This window comes from Oncorhynchus clarkii, chromosome 4 (assembly GCF_045791955.1).
Source record: "Oncorhynchus clarkii lewisi isolate Uvic-CL-2024 chromosome 4, UVic_Ocla_1.0, whole genome shotgun sequence".
Classification (NCBI taxonomy): domain Eukaryota; kingdom Metazoa; phylum Chordata; class Actinopteri; order Salmoniformes; family Salmonidae; genus Oncorhynchus; species Oncorhynchus clarkii.
The window spans coordinates 51,151,985-51,174,325 of record NC_092150.1 but is presented as its reverse complement, the minus strand read 5'-3'; the positions used below and the strand labels follow the sequence as shown (position 1 = coordinate 51,174,325).

General features: G+C 39.9%; 1 protein-coding gene across 3 annotated transcripts in view; it reads right to left on the bottom strand.

The window, feature by feature from the left end:
* Window positions 1–22,341, bottom strand: part of LOC139406915 (neuronal growth regulator 1) — a 397,350-nt gene that overhangs the window by 166,303 nt on the left and 208,706 nt on the right. For all 3 annotated transcript variants that reach the window (XM_071150075.1, XM_071150076.1, XM_071150077.1), the window contains exon 3: window positions 19,507–19,632. In XM_071150075.1, the coding sequence (XP_071006176.1) occupies window positions 19,507–19,632 (126 nt within the window). The remainder of the gene's footprint in view (window positions 1–19,506; window positions 19,633–22,341) is intronic.

The window sequence follows — 22,341 nt, the reverse complement described above, 5'->3', positions numbered from 1 at the left end:
TCGAGGATAATGAACTGATGTTCAGAATGTCTTTTCGGTCATAGAAAATGATGGCAGAAACATTATGAACAAAAACACAAAATAACACAATTGGTCAGGAGCCTGTAAAACAGCTGCTATTCCCTCCAGTGCCATTTATCTGATCCTGGTGTTTTTGTTTTGTACAACATTCCTCGTGCCACTCGTCACCAAAAACAACTTCAATGATTATTCTCCGACTCTGCATTTACGGCAGTTTTTACTTTCACCATTAAAGGGCAAATTTCTAGTGTTCTGTAATCCCGAAGTTGTTGACTGTTTTTGTGCTTGCCAGTTAGCTAGCAGTTTCTTACTGGCGATAAAAACGGATGATTGCCATCATTTTTCAAGTCATTACTGAATGATTTAATGTAACAAGTCAAACATCAAACTTTGTAACCTAGTAAACAATTCATTTAGACCCGGTGATTATTTGAAACAGACGTTTATTTGCTGGAATGTGTGCCGTTGCCTGGCTATTAAAAGGGACAGGCGGCTATTTGAGATTCAGAGTTTAATTTAAGTTTTACGGTGTGTTAATGTCAATATACTTCAATGCGAGTTTGAAAGAAGGGCACTTCTCAACAGTAGATTCACCCATAAAAATTGTCTATGCTTCTGAATTCTGTGTGTCTCCTCTTACCCAGACTGCACAGTGAAACCCTGGTTATCTTATTGATTAGAAAGGGGAAGGGGAAATTACTAAGGTCAGCAGGCCTGTAATAAGAAATGTATCCTTGGAGTATCCATTACTGTATTAAGTGTTTCAACCCTGACCACCTCTACTCAACCACCTCAAGCAGTAGCATTGTGACAAATGGTATACAATCTGACGAAGAAGTGAAGGAAAATCTGAGCCACTGGCTTTAAAAAAAAGATATCACACACAGTTCCATTAGCACTCAACAATTGCCTGGTTGAACAAAACCATGCAAAGGTCCTCCACTGAGAACTTCATTGAGAGAAGACACTGACGGTGTGTGTTGAGAGGTATTCGGAAGCTTCAGAGGAGCCCCTCACACCTGAGGGAGATGTCACTCCAAACAAATTAAAGAAATCATAGAGAGGTTAATTTTTGTATTCAGTGCAGTCACAGTAAGCAATTTCCCACATTGTGTAGGGAGCACGGAGTACATTTCCTCTAGGGCTGCAACACACAGATAGCACGAGCACCACAGAGAAATCCATTATAGCACAGGCTGCATTTTTACATCCATTTATCCTTTAAACTCTTGAAAATAGAGTACTACCCACGCAGTGGCTTTCTCAGCGGCTCCCCTCTAGGCCTGCTCAAGGTACGGGCCAGAACCCTTTTCCTTTCACACCGTGTCTCTTCAAAAACAGTTTCTCTGCCTTGACACATCAACCTCCAGAGTTTATTGTCAATCTGGAACATTAACATCTAGCCGGGACTCGATTAATACAGCGGATCTAAAACCCACTGAGTCATACCTGACTGAGGACCCCACCTTTGTCACCTGTAGTATTATTTCAGTAACATTTTGTATTCAAATGTTTAGCCACATGTGGCTAGGAAAAATATTTGTCCATACATACTGTAGATAGGATTATAAGCATTTCACATAACGGTGTCCATATTAGTACACTCTGTCTCAGTAAGAATTGCATCGTTGTCAGGAGTTAAGTCATTCTCACTAGGAGTTGAGTCACTGTCAGTAGGAGTTGAGTCAGTCTCAGGTGCTGAGTCAGTAGAACTTGAGTAAGTGTCAGTATGAATTAAGTCGATCTCAGTAAGAGTTGAGTCATTGACAGTAGGAGTTGACTCTCTCAGTAAGAATTGAGTCATTAAGTAAGTTTCTATTGACCCAAGTTAATTCGAGAAAAGCAATATTCGAGAAAAGCAATGCGATGTGTAATGGAAACAGCAGACAGACATTTTCTAAAGATCAACAAAAAATGTATCTGTTCGACGGGTGAATTTTTATTTTGTCTAACTTTCTTTATTGCAACAAATTATGATGGAAACTGTGTTTTTTTAATACATTATGATTGCCGAATAATTTTAAAGGTTTGAGTTACTCTTGTCATTTTAGTGTTTTAAGTCTTTGGCTTGTAGTGTGATTTTGCTGTCATGCACTCTACATTTAATTACTGCTTGCAAAATAAAACATTTTCAACTTCACAGGACAAGGATTGTCCTGACTTTCAAGAATGCTTAAATTGCTTCGCTTGGATTTTTTCTGGTTGGCTTGCAAGTTTCATCATTCAATTATTTCAGATCTACAGGAGTGTAAGATTCACAATGGCACGGACTAGCGTAGACAGCCGATCCGCGGTGACACACTGGCACATGATCATTATTAGAATATGGCAAATATTAGTCAATTATTGCATTCTATCCATGCTGGCTTTCACATGCTATCTGAGACATGAAACAGATAGGTGGGAGGGGGTATACAGGTTGACACCAATTTATTAATGCACAATTTGCCTTAGTGGGTAATGGAAACACTTCAACCACTAGATTTTTATTCAACGCTGTAGATTTTTGCTAAAAAGTTGTTATTTCAGGTGTGACGTCATTACATCAAGCTATTTTTATTGACGGAAGATAGTTAAATGGAAATGCACCCTAGTAGGCAATTGTCACATCTATTTTCTTTCTAAATGTTGACAAAAAAAATCACTGGACACTTTGTGACATCGGCTGATGTAAAAACGGCTTAATAAATACATTTACTTGATTGACATGTCAATGGAAACATAGCTAGTGTCAGTAGGAGTCGGAGTCAGTCGGAGTCGGAGTCGATCTCAGTAGGAGTCTGAGTCGATCTCAATAGGAGTCTGAGTCGATCTCAATAGGAGTCTGAGTCGATCTCAGTAGGAGTCTGAGTCAATCTCAGTAGGAGTCGGAGTCGATCTCAGTAGGAGTCGGAGTCGATCTCAGTAGGAGTCGGAGTAGGAGTCAATCACAGTAGGAGTTGAGTCAGCAGGTATTGGATCAGCCTCAGTAGGAACTTATTCAGACTCTCTTAGATCCCTTTAATTCTTTCCTCCAATCCTACATCCCTTAATTCATAATTGTCTTGCTTCCTTTCCTGCTTTCCTACATCCCTTGACTCCTATCCTAACTCTGTTTCCTTCCCTCCTTCTGTTCCCTTTTTTAAAATCCTTTTCCTTATCCTTTCATTTCCTAGCTTTTCCGTTTCTCTTTTCCCTTCCTAGCTCTTTTCCTCTTATCCCTTGTAAGCTTCCTTCCTTAGTTCCCTTTCCTCCTTTCCTAGAGTTATTTCCTCCTATCCTAGCTTGTGAACGCTTTGGAATTACCTGGACTTCTCCATAAATTGGTCATAACATTTGATCTGATCACAACAATAGACAAATACAGTCTGCTTAAACAAATAACAAACAATTATACAAGTATTTCTTTATTGAACACATCGTGTAAACATTCACCGTGCAGGATGGGAAAAGTATGTGAACCCTTGGATTTAATAACTGGTTAATCCTCCTTTAGCAGCAATAAACTCAACCAAACATTTTATGTCGTTTGCAGATCAGAACTGCACAACGGTCAGGGAATTTTGGACAATTCCTCTTTACAAAAATGTTTCAGTTCAGCAATATTCTTGGGATGTTTGGTATGAACCTCTCTCGTGAGGTCATGCCACAGCATCTCAAATCGGGTTGTCAAGAATGGGCCACTCCAGAAGGTGTATTTTCTTCTGTTGAAGCCATTTTTGGAGATGATTTCCTTCTGTGTTTTGGGTCGTTGTCTGTTGCATCACCCAACTTCTGTTGAGCTACAATTGGCGGACAGATTCTCCTGCAAAATGTCTTGATAAACTTGGGAATTAATTTTTCCATCGATAATAGCAAGCTGTCCAGGCCCTGAGGCTGCTCCAATCTATGATGCTCTCTTCACCATACTTTACAGTTGCCAAGAGGTTTTGATGTTGGTGTGTTGTGGCTTTTTTAGTTCACACATAGTGTTGTGTGTTCCTTCCAAACAACTCAACTTTTGGACAGCAGTGGCTTCTTCCGTGGTGTCCTCCCATGAACACCATTCTTGTTTAGTGTTTTACGTATAGTGGACTCGTCAACAGAGATGTTAGCATGTTCCAGAGATTTCTGTAAGTCTTTAGCTGACACTAGGATTCTTCTTAACCTCATTGGGAATTCTGCTCTGTGCTCTTGCAGTCATCTTTGCAGGAGGGCCACTCCTAAAGAGAGTAGAAACAGTGCTGAACTTTCTACATTTGTAGACAATTTGTCTTACTGCGGACTGATGAAGATCAAGGCTTTTAGAGATACTTGTGTAACCCTTTCCAGATTTATGCAAGTCAACAATTCTTACTATTAGGTCTTCTGAGATCTCTTCTATTCGAGGCATAGTTCACATCAGACGATGCTTCTTGTGAATAGCAAACTAAAATGTTGTGAGTTTTATTTATAGGGCAGGGCAGCTCTAACCCATGATTGTAGTCCAGGTTAGCTGACTCCTGACTCCAATTAGCTTTTGGAGAAGTCATTAGCCTAGGGGTTCATATACTTTTTCCAACCTACACTGTGAATGTTTAAATTATGTATTCAATATAGACAAGAAAAATACAATAATTTGTGTGTAATTAGTTTAACTTGTTAAAGATATGGCTGACTACTGCCCCCTTTGGAGCAATTGCGTGCCCATAGTAAACTGAAAAAAAATTTGTCAAAAATTGCTAATATATGCATATAATAATTATTATTGGATAGAAAACACTCTAAAGCTTCTAGAACCGTTGGAATTATGTCTGTAAGTATAGCAGAACTCACAGGGCAGGCATTCTTCCAAACTAGTTTTGTGGTCATGAAAGTTGGAGCAACTTTGACGTCATCGCCCCCACCCTTCCCAAACACTTATGGATCTGGGGACACTTTATATGTCTTCCACTAGATGTCCTCATTCTGTAGAGCGTTTAATCGTTCAAATCCCGCGAGAATTGGCCCTATGGGAGTGATTTGAGTAAGTGCCGCGAGAAAAAACCTGTGCGTTAGGGCGCGAATTGGTACAAGCCATTCCTTTGTTCCAGTACTCAGAAGAAGGACAAACAATGACCGGTTGAATTGAAAATTGTTTTGTATGTCTATAACATCCTAAAGCTTGGTTTTGCACTTAGTTTGACCTGTTTAGTCGACATATAATATGTAATTTTGAAGTTTTGATGCGCAACTTTTCCGGACCAGAGGACATTTTGGGTGCATTTCAGCTGATGTTATTAGCAGTAGCTAATACAAAGACGCAAGACTTGAAACCAAACGATGTATTGGGTAAGTATGAACCTTTCCAGAACATTCTGAACGAAGACCATCGAAGGTAAGGGAATATTTATGCTGAAATCTGTGTTTCTGTTGACTCCAACATTACGGAGAAATGTAGCTTATATCTGAGCGCCGTCTCAGAATATTGAATAGTGTGCGATTTCTGTAACGTTAAAAATAAATGTAACAAAGCGATTGCATAAAGAAGCAGTGTATCTTTCTAACTATATGTAGAACATGTAAATTTAGTCAAAGTTTATGATGTCTATTTACGTTATCTTGCGGCGCTACCTACATTTTCTGCGGACATTTTTGAGTATTTTCTGAACATGAATTCAATGTAAATGGACATTTATGGATATAAATGGCATATTATTGAAAAAAAAAATGTACTGTGTAACATGTCCTATTACTGTCATCTGATGAAGATTTTCAAAAGGTTAGTGAATGATTTATTTTTTAATCCTGCTTTTATAATTTTATATTTTCTGGGACAAAATGGCTGCCTCTTGTCTTGGTTTCGGTGGTGGTCTAATATAAATATGTGGTGTGTTTTCGCCGTAAAACATTTAAAAAATCTGACATGCTGGGTAGATGAACAAGGTGTTTATCTTTCATTTGAGCTATTGGACTTGTTAATGTGTGGAGGTAAAATATTTCTAAGAATATTTTTGCGTTCCATGCGCCACGGTTTGAGCTGAACGGGGGGGGGGGGGGGGGGGGGGGGGGGGGGCGTTCCCCTAGGGGAACCCCTGGCGTCAACATTAAGCTGACTGTTTGTCTGTTGTGACTTAGATGAAGATCAGATCAAATTTTCTGACCAATTTATGCAGAAATCCAGATAATTCCAAAGGGTTCACATACTTTTTTTGCCACTGTATGTGGTAGGTATTCACCAGCACCAGTAGATGTTAATAGTAGTGGGCTTTAAAGCTGCAATCAGCAGTTGAAACAATAACCAAGTGTTTCACTGCCTCTGTTTCAGTAAAATAACTGAAGTATCGGGCTGGAGAAATGTAACCACTTTCAAATTCATAGACAGGGCTATGAATGAAAGGGCTGACCATCCATGATATCAACATTATAGTTTTAACCAAGTTTTGAAGCTATATAGTCTTTACGTTTTCTCTTTTTTTACAAGTATTGGAGTATTACAAGCTTATATTTTGGGTTCTGGTGAAGTATGACAGTTGAACTAAGCTCTGGAGGCATTTATACGTTATTTTCTTCAAGAATCAATGGGTAGGTATTGTAGCGATCCTGTCTGTATGAGCCACTATCTCACCACATTTTATACACTGCAAGCTGTAGATCATGCTTTCAGTACTAGATTAATTATCTGATACTTTGATTGGGTGGAGAACATGTCAGTTCATGCTGCAATAACTCTGATAGGCAGGAGCTCGTCCTCTGGGAGTTGTCATTATTACTGTGTAAATCTATGGAAGGGGGTGAGAACCATAAGCCTCCTAAGGTTTTGTATTGAAGTCAATGTACTCTGAGGAGGATGTAAACTAACTGTCCTCCGGCTACACCACGGTGCTACCCTACAGAGAGCTGTTGAGGCTACTGTAGACATTCTTTGCAAAATAGTGTGTTTTAATCAATTATTTGGTGACGTGATTATATTTTGTATAGTTTTATCAAAAATTGATAACTTTTAATGTTTTACATTTTAAATTCACTGAGGAGGATGGTCCTCCCCGTCCTCCTCTGAGGAGCCTCCACTGGTGTATAAAAACACTGGAATTGGAATTTTGCTTTATCTCCTTTAATCAGCTGCTCTTCCACAAACATTGTTTTGTTATTCTTGTTACTGTACAGGAAGCAAATGTACTTTACAGGAAGCATATTAAAGCCAAATTATATTTTCAAAAGACCATACCATAGCCACACTTCAGTAAATGTAGTTAATGATTAGTCTGCATTTTTTTGGTGGCAAGAGAAAAGGTGGAAAAAAATAAGCAAACAAGAAAACATTTGGAGAAGGAACAGGAACTTGACAGTCAGTCAGGGCAATTTATCATTCTGTCAAACTCCACTGACTGCTGCAGCACAGCTATCTACAGTACACACAATCTCACCAAAATGGCTGAGTCAAGTGCTGGAGAAAGCAAAGAAAAAGATGCCATGTTTATGATTTCACTTACTTGGTTTCTTGTCAATCATACACTCATACTGCATCTTACCAGACACAAACTACTCTGGGTTTAGAATCCTCTATTTAATGGTTTACCCCTCTCAATTGCTCAGAATAAAAATTTTAATAAATGTATAACGTAAATCCTTTTGCTGTCAGTTTGATACCGGTGTAGTTTAATTCTGTAGGTGGTGGATGTATGACGCTTTGTTGACAAACACGCATGAAGAAGAGCCGGATGAGAAGAGAGGAAGAGGGAAAGCAAGAAGATCGACTACGCCCAAAATCTGTCCACATGTAAATACGTGTTAAGCGTATTATGTATGGGGAGCAATGAGAGAGTGTTGAATTTGGTCAAGATAAAAGTGAATTGCTATGTTGATAGGTGAGGCTTATTTGATGTAATATTTGTTTCATAATGTTTAGATTGTTACGAGTGTAATGCACATGAGATTCCGGCAACTTTGTGAAAAACTATTTTATATTGGAGATGTGCCTGGTATTCACACACGTACATGTCCTCCCATTGGCTAGAATGCTCCCACCTGATCTCGCCTACTAAAGCCTGTCTATCACCTTTGTGGATATGTATTTCCATTGTTAGAGTGGTCAGTCGACCATCTTCTCAATATAATAGATCATCTTTGACTGACCACAGTTACAGCCATGCATCAATTCAACTAACTTATTGTGCTCAAGTAATAAACATCTGACCAATCAGAATACAGCACAGTAGTAGCTAGGCACCATTACAATTTCAAACAACTGATTCACCATATTTTAGAACTACACAACAGTGACATAGAAAACAATAATATTATACTGTTCAATGAGTGGGCTAGCCTATATCAAATATGGTATACTAAATGTACTTGTTATTTCAACGTACACTATTTATACAAAAGGAGCAAAGACAATTGAGCCGCAAAATTGTAGGCCATACAAGCTCACAAAACGGGACCACCGAGTGCTGAAGCGTGTGGTGCGTAAAAATCATCTGTTCTTGGTTGCAACACTCACTCCTGAGTTCTAAACTGCCTCTGGAAGCAACAACAGCACAATAACTGTTCGTCGGGAGCTTCATTAACTGGGTTTCCATGGCTGAGAAGCCGCACAGAGGCCTAAGATCACCATTCGCAATGCCAAGTGGTGGCTGGTGGTGTAAAGCTAGCCACCATTTGACTCTGGAGCAGTGAAAAACCGTTCCCTGGAGTGATGGATCAAATCAAATTGCATTTGTCACATTCGCCAAATACAACAGGTGAAATGTTTACATGCAAACCCTTAACCAACAATGCAGTTTAAGATAAATAAGAGTTAAGAAACATATTTACTAAATAAACTAAAGTAAGAAAAATAAAAGAGCAACAATGAAATAACAAAAACAAGGCTATATACAAGGGGTACCTGTACCGAGTTAATGTGCGGGGGGGGGGGGGGGGGGGGGGTACAGGTTAGTCGAGGTAATTGTGGTAACATGTACAGTACCAGTCAAATGTTTGGACACACAAACTGATTCAAGGGTTTTTCTTTGTTGTCTTTTTTCTACATTGTAGAATTATAGCGAAGACACCAAAACTATGAAATAACACACATGGAATCATGCAGTAACCAAGAAATGATCTCCGCATGTGTGGTTCCCACTGTGAAGCATGGAGGAGGAGGTGTGATGGTGTGGGGGTGATTTTCTGGTGACACTGTCTGTGATTTATTTAAAATTCAAGGCACACTTAACCAGTATGTCTACCACAGCAATATGCAGCGATACGCCATCCCATCTGGTTTGCACTTAGTGGGACTATATCCAGGATGTGTAAGGGCTATTTGAAAAATACGGAGAGTGATGGAGTGCTGCATCAGATAACCTGGCCTCCACAATCACCCAACATCAACCCAATTGAGATGGTGTGGGATGAGTTGGACCACATAGTGAAGGAAAAGCAGCCAACAAGTGTTCAGCATATGTGGGAACTCCTTCAAGACTGTTGGAAAAGTATTCCAGGTGAAGCTGGTTGAGAGAATCCCAAGAGAATGCAAAGCTGTCATCAAGGCAAAGGGTGGCTACTTATATGTGTATGTGTTTAACACATGATTCAATATGTGTTATTTCATAGTTGATGTCTTCACTTTTAAAATACAATCTATAAAATAGTACAAATAAAGAAAAACCCTTGAATGAGTAAAATCTTCAAAGTCCAAAATTTTGACTGGTACTGTATATGTAGGTAGGGGTAAAATGACTATACATAGATACAGTGCCTTGCAAAAGTATTCACCCCTCTTGGCGTTTTTCCTATTTTCTTGCATTACTACCTGTAATTTCAATTGATTTTTATTTGGATTTCATGTAATGGACATACACAAAATAGTACAAATTGATGAAGTGAAATGAAAAAAAATAACTTGTTTCAAAAAATTAAAAAAAAAATTAAAACGTAAAAGTGGTGGGTGCATATGAATTCATCCCCTTGCTCTGAAGCCCCTAAATAAGATCTGGTGAAACCAATTAATCAAATCAAATCAAATCTTATTTGTCACATACACATGGTTAGCAGATGTTAATGCGAGTGTAGCGAAATGCTTGTGCTTCTAGTTCTGACAATGCAGTAATAACCAACAAGTAATCTAACTAACAATTCCAAAACTACTGTCTTATACACAGTGTAAGGGGATAAAGAATATGTACATAAGGATATATGAATGAGTGATGGTACAGAGCAGCATAGGCAGGATACAGTAGATGGTATCGAGTATAGTATATACATGAGGTGAGTATGTAAACAAAGTGGCATAGTTAAAGTGGCTAGTGATACATGTATTACAGGATGCAGTCGATGATATAGAGTACAGTATATACGTATGCATATGAGATGAATAATGTAGGGTAAGTAACATTATATAAGGTGGCATTGTTTAAAGTGGCTAGTGATATATTTACATCATTTCCCATCAATTCCCATTATTAAAGTGGCTGGAGTTGAGTCAGTGTCAGTGTCAGTGTGTTGGCAGAAGCCACTCAATGTTAGTGGTGGCTGTTTAACAGTCTGATGGCCTTGAGATAGAAGCTGTTTTTCAGTCTCTCGGTCCCAGCTTTGATGCACCTGTACTGACCTCGCCTTCTGGATGAGCGGGGTGAACAGGCAGTGGCTCGGGTGGTTGATGTCCTTGATGATCTTTATGGCCTTCCTGTAACATTGGGTGGTGTAGGTGTCCTGGAGGGCAGGTAGTTTGCCCCCGGTGATGCGTTGTGCAGACCTCACTACCCTCTGGAGAGCCTTACGGTTGTGGGCGGAGCAGTTGCCGTACCAGGCGGTGATACAGCCCGCCAGGATGCTCTCGATTGTGCATCTGTAGAAGTTTGTGAGTGCTTTTGGTGACAAACCGAATTTCTTCAGCCTCCTGAGGTTGAAGAGGCGCTGCTGCGCCTTCTTCACGATGCTGTCTGTGTGAGTGGACCAATTCAGTTTGTCTGTGATGTGTATGCCGAGGAACTTAAAACTTGCTACCCTCTCCACTACTGTTCCATCGATGTGGATAGGGGGGTGTTCCCTCTGCTGTTTCCTGAAGTCCACAATCATCTCCTTAGTTTTGTTGACGTTGAGTGTGAGGTTATTTTCCTGACACCACACTCCGAGGGCCCTCACCTCCTCCCTGTAGGCCGTCTCGTCGTTGTTGGTAATCAAGCCTACCACTGTAGTGTCGTCCGCAAACTTGATGATTGAGTTGGAGACGTGCGTGGCCACGCAGTCGTGGGTGAACAGGGAGTAGAGGAGAGGGCTCAGAACGCACCCTTGTGGGGCCCCAGTGTTGAGGATCAGCGGGGTGGAGATGTTGTTGCCTACCCTCACCACCTGGGGGCGGCCCGTCAGGAAGTCCAGTACCCAGTTGCACAGGGCGGGGTCGAGACCCAGGGTCTCGAGCTTGATGACGAGCTTGGAGGGTACTATTGTGTTGAATGCCGAGCTGTAGTCGATGAACAGCATTCTCACATAGGTATTCCTCTTGTCCAGATGGGTTAGGGCAGTGTGCAGTGTGGTTGAGATTGCATCGTCTGTGGACCTATTTGGGCGGTAAGCAAATTGGAGTGGGTCTAGGGTGTCGGGTAGGGTGGAGGTGATATGGTCCTTGACTAGTCTCTCAAAGCACTTCATGATGACGGAAGTGAGTGCTACGGGGCGGTAGTCGTTTAGCTCAGTTACCTTAGCTTTCTTGGGAACAGGAACAATGGTGGCCCTCTTGAAGCATGTGGGAACAGCAGACTGGTATAGGGATTGATTGAATATGTCCGTAAACACACCGGCCAGCTGGTCTGCGCATGCTCTGAGGGCGCGGCTGGGGATGCCGTCTGGGCCTGCAGCCTTGCGAGGGTTAACAAGTTTAAATGTCTTACTCACCTCGGCTGCAGTGAAGGAGAGTCCGCATGTTTTCGTTGCAGGCCGTGTCAGTGGCAATGTATTGTCCTCAAAGCGGGCAAAAAAGTTATTTAGTCTGCCTGGGAGCAGGACATCCTGGTCCGTGACTGGGCTGGATTTCTTCTTGTAGTCCGTGATTGACTGTAGACCCTGCCACATGACTCTTGTGTCTGAGCCATTGAATTGAGATTCTACTTTGTCTCTGTACTGACGCTTAGCTTGTTTGATAGCCTTGCGGAGGGAATAGCTGCACTGTTTGTATTCGGTCATGTTACCAGTCACCTTGCCCTGATTACCTTCAGGGCAAGGTTCAGGGCAAGGTGATTACCTGAATTACCTTCAGAAGTCACATAATTAATTAAATAGATTGCACACAGGTGGACTATAAGTGTCACATGGTCTGTCACATGATCTCAGTATATACAGTTGAAGTCGGAATTTTACATACACCTAGGTTGGGTTGGAGTCATTAAAACTCGTTTTTCAACCACTCCACAAAATTCTCGTTAACAAACTATAGTTTTGTCAAGTCGGTTAGGACATTTTCTCTGTGAATGACACAATACATTTTTCCAACAATTGTTAACAGACATATTTCACTTATAATTCACTGTATCACAATTCCAGTGGGTCAGAAGTTGACTGTGCCTTTAAACAGCTTGGAAAATTCCAGAAAATTATTGCATGGCTTTAGAAGCTTCTGAAAGGCTAAATTACATAATTTGAGTCAATTGGAGGTGTAACTGTGGATATATTTCAAGGCCTACCTTCAAACTCAGTGCCTCTTTGCTTGACATCAAGGGAAAGTCAAAAGAAATCAGCCAAAAAACTTCTGACCCACTGGGAATGTGATGAAAGAAATAAAAGCTGAAAGAAATAATTCTCTACTACTATTCTGACATTTCCCTTTTTTTTAAATAAAGTGGTTATCCTACTGCAAAGCTCCACATCGGAGATTGGAGTATCTGTCCATAGGACCACTTTAAGCCGTAGACTCCACAGTGCTGGACTTTATGGAAGAGTGGCCAGAAAAAAAGCCATTGCTTAAAGAAAAAAATAAGTAAACACGTTTGGTGTTCGCCAAAAGTACTCTGGTCAGGTGAGACTAAAATATAGCTTTTTGGCCATCAAGGACAACACTATGTCTGGCACAAACCCCAACACCTTTCATCACCCGAGAACACCATCCCCACAGTGAAGCGTGGTGGCAGCATCATGCTGTGGGGATGTTTTTCCATCGGCAGGGACTGGGAAACTGGTCAGAATTGAAGGAATGATGGATAGTGCTAAATACAGGGAAATGTTTGAGAGAAACCTGTTTCAGTCTTCCAAAGATTTGAGACTGGGACAGAGGTTCACCTTCCAGTAGGACAATGACCCTAAGCATACTTCTAAAGTAACACTTGAGTGGTATAAGAGGAAACATTTAAATGTCTTGGAATGGGCTAGTCAAAGCCCAGACCTCAATCCAATTGAGAATCTGTGGTATGACTTAAAGTTTGCTGTGCACCAGCGGAACCCATCCAACTTGAAGGAGCTGGAGCAGTTTTTCATTGAATAGTGGGCAAAAAATCCCAGTGGCTAGATGTGCCAAGCTTATAGAGACATATCCCAAGAGACTTGCAGCTGTAATTGCTGCAAAGGGTGGCTCTACAAAGTAATATGTTGTACTGTATCTTCAAAGTGGTAGGCATGTTGTGTAAATCAAATGACACAAACCCACAAAAAAATCTATTTTAATTCCAGGTTGTAAGGCAACAAAATAGGAAAAATGCAGAGGGGGTGAATACTTTCGCAAGGCACTGTAATTAACAGAGAGTAGCAGCAGTGTAAAAAAAGGGGGGTTCAATTAAAATAGACCGGGTAGCCATCAGATCACGCTTCACCATTTGGGGGTCCGAAGGATACATCTGGGTTTGGCGGATGCCAGGAGAACGCTACCTGCCCCAATGCATAGTGCCAACTTTACAGTTTGGTGAAGGAGGAATAATGGTCTGAGGCTGTTTTTCATGGTTTAGGCTAGGTCCCTTAGTTCCAGTGAAGGGAAATCTGAACTCCTCAGCATACAATGACATTATACACAATTATGTGCTTCCAACTCTGTGGCAACAGTTTGGGGAAGGCCCTTACCTGTTTCAGCATGACAATGCCCCCGTGCACAAAGCGAGGTCCGTACAGAAATGGTTTGTGGAGATCAGTGTGGAAGAACTTGACTGGCCTGCACAGAGCCCTGACCTCAACCCCTTCAAAAACCTTTGGAATGAATTGGAATGCCGACTGCGAGTCAGGCCTAATCGCCAAACATCAGTGCCGACCTCACTAATACCCGTGGCTGAATGAAAGCAAGTCCCCGCATCAACGTTCCAACATCTAGTGGAAAACTTTCCCAGAAGAGTGGAGGCTGTTATAGCAGCAAAGGGGGGACCAACTCCATATTAATGCCCATGATTTTAGAATTGGATTTTCAATGAGCATGTGTCTACATACTTTTGGTCATGTAGTGTATTTCTGTGCACATCCAACACACTGAAAAGGATGCAGATGTAGACATTTGATTATACCATTACAACCCAGTCCATTGGAACAATTGCCATTACATAATAGCTGGTCCATATCTTCTATGCCAAATGGCCCCTTTTGAAGTCCTAGACTTCCCCTGTGATTACATTTAGTTCCTGGTTCTTTCATTTGACCAGAAAATAATTCCCCCCCAAGCAACATCAAAGTATGGATACTTCAAAGTAGAATAAGGGACTGCCACTTTGACTCCTCAGATGGGTCTTTTGATCAGCTTCTGAAAACCCCAATACAATAAGAGAAAATGCACCAGATAAGAGGATTTGACTGCCATATGATTAATGTAGTCATCCTTACAGTTATCAGATAAGCACAGCATGGACTAATCCATTAATATGAAAATGAGGAGCGATTCAAAGTCAGTGTAATGGCAGGGGAACTGTTGCAGCACCACAGCTCTGTCAATTCATTTTTGAATGGGGCCTTAAAGTTTCAGAAGCTTAATGGTGTATGAAGGCATACACATACAAGCCAGGAGGATCAGCAGTAGTCCAAGTGATTACTTTTGGAGCTCTTGTAATCAACATCCAAGACAACAAATTGCATTAATGTGCTGAGACTCTGAATATTCATGCAGTGGTTATTAACCATTCATAATCTTCATCAAAACCAACCCTGTTTTTTATTATCCAAGCAATATTTGTGACATCATAAAAAGAAGAATACAACCATAAAGAGTGATCATACTTACTGTCAAATAAGGAAAATCAATCGAACCCAAATCATGTTCTTGTTTAGGTATTACCATTAAATTAAAGGTGAGGCACCACAGGCTAAAATGACAGTTTTGAAATTCAGGAGTATTTTGGTCATTTTAATATTAGTACTTCCAAAGGGTACAATACAAAATGTCAGCTTGATGTATCTAGCACCAGTCAAAAGATTTTTCTTTATTTTTACTATTTTCTACATTGTAGAATATTAGTGAAGACATCAAAACTATGAAAAAAAAAATATGGAATCATGTCGTAAGCAAAAAAGTGTTAAACAAATCAAAATATATTTAATAATTTGAGATTCTTCAAAGTAGCCACCCTGATGTCAGCTTTGCACACTCTTGGTATTCTCTCAACCAGTGTCATGAGGTAGTCAACTGGAATGCATTTCAATTAACAAGTGTGCTTTGTTAAAAGATCATTTGTGTAATTTCTTTCCTTAATGCGTTTGAGCCAATCAGTTGTGTTGTGACAAGGTAGGAGATTATATAGAAAATAGCCCTATTTGGCAAGAACAGCTCAATGAGAAACGACGGTCCATCATTACTTTAAGATGTGAAAAAAGGTCAGTCAACCCGGAAAATTTCAAGAACTGAAAGTTTCTTCAAGTGCAGTCGCAAAAGCCACCACGCGCTATGATGAAACTGCCGCTCATGAGGACCGCCACAGGGAAGGAAGACCATGAGTTACCACTGCTGCAGAGGATACATTCATTACACCATTCCATCTGGTTTGCGCTTAGTGGTACTTTCATTTGTATTCAACAGGACAATGACCCAACATACCTCCAGGCTGTGTAAGGGCTATTTGACCAAGAAGGAGAGTGATGTAGTGCTGCATCAGAAGACCTGGCCTCCACAATCATCCTGACCTCAACCCAATTGAGATGGTTTGGGATAAGTTGGACCGCAGAGTGAAAGAATAGCAACCAACAAGTGCTCAGTATATGTGGGAACTCCTTCAACACTGTTGGAAAAGCATTCCAGGTGAAGCTGGTTGAGCGAACGCCTTGATGACAGCTTTGCACACACTTGGCAAAGGGGGCTACTTTTGAAGAATCTAAAATCTAAAATATATTTTGATTTGTTTAACACTTTCTTTGGTTAATACATGATTACATTTGTGTTATTTCATAGTGTTGATGTCTTCACGATTATTCTACAATGTAGAAATTAGTGAAAATAAAGAAAAAACATTAAATGAGCAGGTGTGTCCAAACTTGTGACTGGTAATGTATATTAGTTGTATTTATTTAAACTTTATTTTGACAGGGAAGTCATCATTGGGACTAGAGTCTCTTTTACAGATGAGCCCTGCATACAGTGGGGCAAAAAGTATTTAGTCAGCCACCAATTGTGCAAGTTCTCCCACTTAAAAAGATGAGAGAGGCCTGTAATTTTCATCATAGGTACACTTCAACTATGACAGACAAAATGAGAAAAAAATGCAGAAAATGACATTGTAAGATTTTTAATGAATTTATTTGCAAATTATGGTGGAAAATAAGTATTTGGTCAATAACAAAAGTTTATCTCAATACTTTGTTGTATACCCTTTGTTGGCAATGACAGATGTCAAACGTTTTCTGTAAGTCTTCACAAGGTTTTCACACACTGTTGCTGGTATTTTGGCCCATTCCTCCATGCAGATCTCCTCTAGAGCAGTGATGTTTTGGGGCTGTTGCTGGGCAGCACAGACTTTTAACTCCCTCCAAAGATTTCCTATGGGGTTGAGATCTGGAGACTGGCTAGGCCACTCCAGGACCTTGAAATGCTTCTTACGAAGCAACTCCTTCGTTGCCCGGGCGGTGTGTTTGGGATCATTGTAATGCTGAAAGACCCAGCCACGTTTCATCTTCAATGCCCTTGCTGATGGTAGGCTTTGTTACTTTGGTCCCAGCTCTCTGCAGGTCATTCACTAGGTCCCCCCGTGTGGTTCTGGGATTTTTGCTCACCGTTCTTGTGATCATTTTGACCCCACGGGGTGAGATCTTGCGTGGAGCCCCAGATCGAGGGAGATTATCAGTGGTCTTGTATGTCTTCCATTTCCTAATAATTGCTCTCACAGTTGATTTCTTCAAACCAAGCTGCTTACCTATTGCAGATTCAGTCTTCCCAGCCTGGTGCAGGTCTACAATTTTGTTTCTGGTGTTTTGACAGCTCTTTGGTCTTGGCCATAGTGGAGTTTGGAGTGTGACTGTTTGAGGTTGTGGACAGGTGTCTTTTATACTGATAACAAGTTAAAACAGGTGCCATTAATACAGATAACGAGTGGACGACAGAGGAGCCTCTTAAAGAAGAAGTTACAGGTCTGTGAGAGCCAGAAATCTAGCTTGTTTGTAGGTGACCAAATACTTATTTTCCACCATAATTTGCAAATAAATTCATAAAAAATCCTACAATGTGATTTTCTGGATTTTTTTTCTCATTTTGTCTGTCATAGTTGAAGTGTAACTATGATGAGAATTACAGGCCTCTCTCATCTTTTTAAGTGGGAGAACTTGCACAATTGGGGGCTGACTAAATACTTTTTTGCTTTACAATATAACCACTCTTAGATGATTTGTTGAGGCCCCGACACAAATAATACAAAGATATTTTATAGCAAAGATACACCTCCTTAGTCTACATGACAAACAACAGATGTGTGGAATGGGTCATAAGGTTAGGATTTGTATGAAATAAATGAATAATTCACAGCAGACAGTATCTGCTCTAAAGACTATTCTCTTTTTGTGGAAACCACGGTCTGGCCCCCAAAACAAGGTTCCTGTCATAATTCTACATACCCGAGCCATCTCCACCCTATCTCCTGGCACACAAAAACCAACTCATGCTATGGAATGTGGTCTTTTAGGTTTTATCACCAAAGGCATCGTAAATCCACTGTCAGCATTAAGCCCCAGAGGCCCAACTCAGAAGACCCCACACAGATGAGGTCCCAGAGGACCCCACACAATGAATTATCATTGGGTTTACTTGATAGCTACCTACACAAATAGCTAGCTAGAACAAAGTGTTAATAAGATATTCATTTAAAAGGATTAAAAGCAATACAAATAAGTTATCCAGTAGTGTTCTAAGAACCATATTCTATTCCACAAAACAACCATTTGATGCAATAACAGTATTATAACATAATCTTGTAATTTTGCTCTCACTTACGTCAAGGGGTATGAATACTTTTTCAAGGCACTGTATATAATTTAAAAGCCCATTTCATAGAGAAATTTACAAAATGGACTCCATGTAGTAACTTACTTTAAAGAGGTTGTGATTGAGTCTAAATAGGTGTTTGGTGATTGGTAGGCTAAATTAATTGTACCTTTCCTTAACTGCTATTTCCTGAAAGTAAGACTCTTCCCACATGCTAACACATTTTTCTCAGCTTCAGAAGCATCTGTATTCACCACATTGTGTGTGGTTATCCTTACATATATGCTCCATACTTGTATAGAGAGAATTGTTGATATGTTGTCAAATTTTCATTCCACATAACATTTTCTTTGGAAATATGTGCAAAAAATGCAGTTTACGTACATGTCTTTACATGTATTTTACAGATTGAAATATGAAAGAAGTATATATCTACAATCTAGTCAATGCAAGTCCGGTCCTGGAGTGTCTCAACAGAGTGAAACCAAAATAGTTAGGCTGACATCATCAGGTTTCCAGAAAAATAGATTTGGGGTATATGCAAATATGTGCATATTTAATGAGTGTTGCCTCATTTGCATATTTTAACACAATATTTCAGAGAAGTTGAGCTAATACAGAAACATATTATATTGCTGTCTATATTCAACTAGTAAAGTTAATTGTGATATGATTAAGGGGGGGACATTTGTCTATTAGTGTCACGTATTCTTTGTTTTCTTTATATATTTTGGTTAGGTCAGGGTGTGACGTCGGTGGTATGTGTGTTTTTGTCTCATCTAGGGTGTTTGTACTGTCTAGGGGTTTTGTAGATTTATGGGGTTGTTTCCATCTAGGTGTTTATGTAGGTCTATGGTTGCCTAGATTGGTTCTCAATTAGAGGCAGGTGTTTATCATTGTCTCTGATTTGGAACCATATTTAGGCAGCCATCTTCTTTGGGTATTTCGTGGGTTATTGTCTATGTTATATGTTAGCACATTGTTTATATAGCGGTCACGGTCGTCTTAATCGTTTTGTTGTTTTTGTTTAAGTGTTCTTCATTCAATAAAGAAGAATGGATTCACACCACGCTGCGCTTTGGTCCCCTCCATACGACGATTGTGACAATTAGGGTGTGGTGCCTCGCCTTAAATTACTTTCAACAAACCATAAACAACAGTGCACAAAGCCATTCCTGTCCATTAGTGTCAGGTATGTGAGAGTGTTTTCTGTAAAGTGAACTCACCTAATGGGGTTATGTGTCTCCAGGAGATGGTGGGATCTGGTTTCCCACTGGCTGTGCAGATGAGTGACACGTTGCTGCCCTCGTTTACCGTGATGTCGGAGGAAATGTCATAGATCTTGGGGGGAACTGCAAAGCAAAAGAAACATAAAAGAAACGAGATTACCATTTTGAATCTTTGACCCACAGTGCACCCTCCCACTCACTTCTTTGCGATGAAACAGTCATCAAAAAAGTGTAAAAAATAACATTGAAACTGATATACACAGGGTTGGGGGAGTAACGGTTTAGGTGGAATCCGTTACGTTACCAGCAAAAATATTGTAATCAGATTACAGATACTTTTGAAAAACTAGATGACAATTTAGAGGATTACTTTTAAAATCAGAAAAGATGTTTGCGAAAAAAAATCGTTGACACGTCTCTGTTTTCTCAATGACATTCAAATCAGCATTGAAAAAAGGTGCAAGGTTAAGTTGTGTTTGAAGGATCGCGGGAAAGAGCAGGAATAGGCTTTTGTAGGCTACAGTCCAAGCTATGTCTTTTAATGGTGTGACTGCTGTCAGCATCCCAACATTATCCAATTTGAATAAACGCTTGGAGGTAAGGATGAAAAGCAGTGGTGTAGTCTACGGCGGTACGAATATCACTTATCATTGATATCTACATAGCAGCAGTGTGATTCAAATTCAAATCTCATTTAGCTATTTGCGCCTCATGGATTGTGGTTGTTGTGTATGGCTTTTCACAAATCTAAATGTGTATTTGAACCCAATAATAGTTCCATTTAAGAAGTTTAAGCTGTCTATCAATCATGTTTTTGAAACCAGTGAGAAGCCAGTGGACACCAACTCATTCCAGGGTTTGAAATAACACTGTATAGCCCCAAAATATGTTGATATCATGGATGGTCAGTCCTTGCATCCATACCTCTGTCTATTCATCTGAGAGTGGTTACATTTCTCCAGGCCCCTCCCTCAGCTTTTTACCAAACCAGAGGCGGGGCACCATTTTGTTATTGTTTCATCTGTGAATTTGCCCATTAAACAGCTGCATATTATCAAGATCATCACCAACAAAAAGGTAAACAATAGGCCTATAGCAAATGCAACACATGGCATTTATTTTTCACATGTATATAGCATTTTTCAGTAGTGCTCAAAGCATGCCATTCCATGAGTGCAGCATTTATTTTTACATTTGAATCAATGATCCCAATTAGTCTTCCATGACAACAAAATCATAATCAACATAGTAGGGCTGGCTAATAAGTCCTTAGTTTTGGGGTTATGCTCAGGTGAAATAATTTGGCTCATCTATACTTCCATATTTACTCTAGAAGATCAAGGGGTATAACATTTACTGGAATGACTGGAATTCTGATAGACTTTTTGTAATGTAAAGATATAATTTAATCGTATTATTATTATATGTAGTAGAAAGCGATGGGTTAGAAGAAACCTACATAACCAACCCATAAAGTAAAATGTAATATGCATATATGGCCAGCTATATAAACTTCAAAATTGATTTATCCTGCAATAGATGTCATTCAATTGGTAACATACATTTGTCTTCTTCTAATGACTCTTAAGGAGAAAGTACTCTAAAATAAACTGAATGTAATCAGATGACATTACTGATTTTGGGTAATCCAAAAAGTTACATTACTGATTACAATTTTGGACAGATAACTATTAACTGTAACAGATTACATTCAGAAAGTAACCTACCCAACCCTGGATATACAGTAATACTTTGATGAACTGTATTCAGGTGTCTATTGCACTATACTGTAATGTATGTGGCAATGTGATATAATTGTAGACGAATCACAGTTATTGAGTTCACTTTGCTCACATACATAGAATCAATTTGAAAAAGTTACTGGGCAAAGTCTGAAGTTGTCCTCTGGTGATAATAGGTCATCAACAGAAGTGACATCACCTCCCATCATTATGGCTAAGTTTATGGGCATTGGAATTATTTGAGAGCTTTTTCAAATACACTTTAATATTTAATTTAACCTGTGAGATATGTATCGCTTAGAAAGCTTTTCCACACTCCCAGTGTTTGATGTCAGTCATCTAAGGTTCCCCAAAATTGTTCTAACCCATGATCTGTCTATTCTACCCCCTTCCTCGCAAGACCCAACTCCAACCCTGAGTCAAATCAGCAGTGCCAGCTGGACATCACTAGTGACAGAACACAGGCCATCGTGATAGATGGGGTTCAGTCTGAATTTCTTAAAGGTGTACCACATGGGTCGATATTGGAACCTGTTCTCTACACTATTTACAGTGCCTTGAGAAGGTATTCGGCCCCCTTGAACTTTGCGACCTTTTGCCACATTTCAGGCTTCAAACATAAAGATATAAAACTGTATTTCTTTGTGAAGAATCAACAACAAGTGGGACACAATCATGAAGTGGAACGACATTTATTGGATATTTCAAACTTTTTTAACAAATCAAAAACTGAAAAATTAGGCGTGCAAAATTATTCAGCCCCCTTAAGTTAATACTTTGTAGCGCCACCTTTTGCTGCGATTACAGCTGTAGGTCGCTTGGGGTATGTCTCTATCAGTTTTGCACATCGAGAGACTGAAATGTTTTCCCATTCCTCCTTGCAAAACAGCTCGAGCTCAGTGAGGTTGGATGGAGAGCATTTGTGAACAGCAGTTTTCAGTTCTTTCCACAGATTCTCGATTGGATTCAGGTCTGGACTTTGACAAGGCCATTCTAACACCTGGATATGTTTATTTTTGAACCATTCCATTGTAGATTTTGCTTTATGTTTTGGATCATTGTCTTGTTGGAAGACAAATCTCCGTCCCAG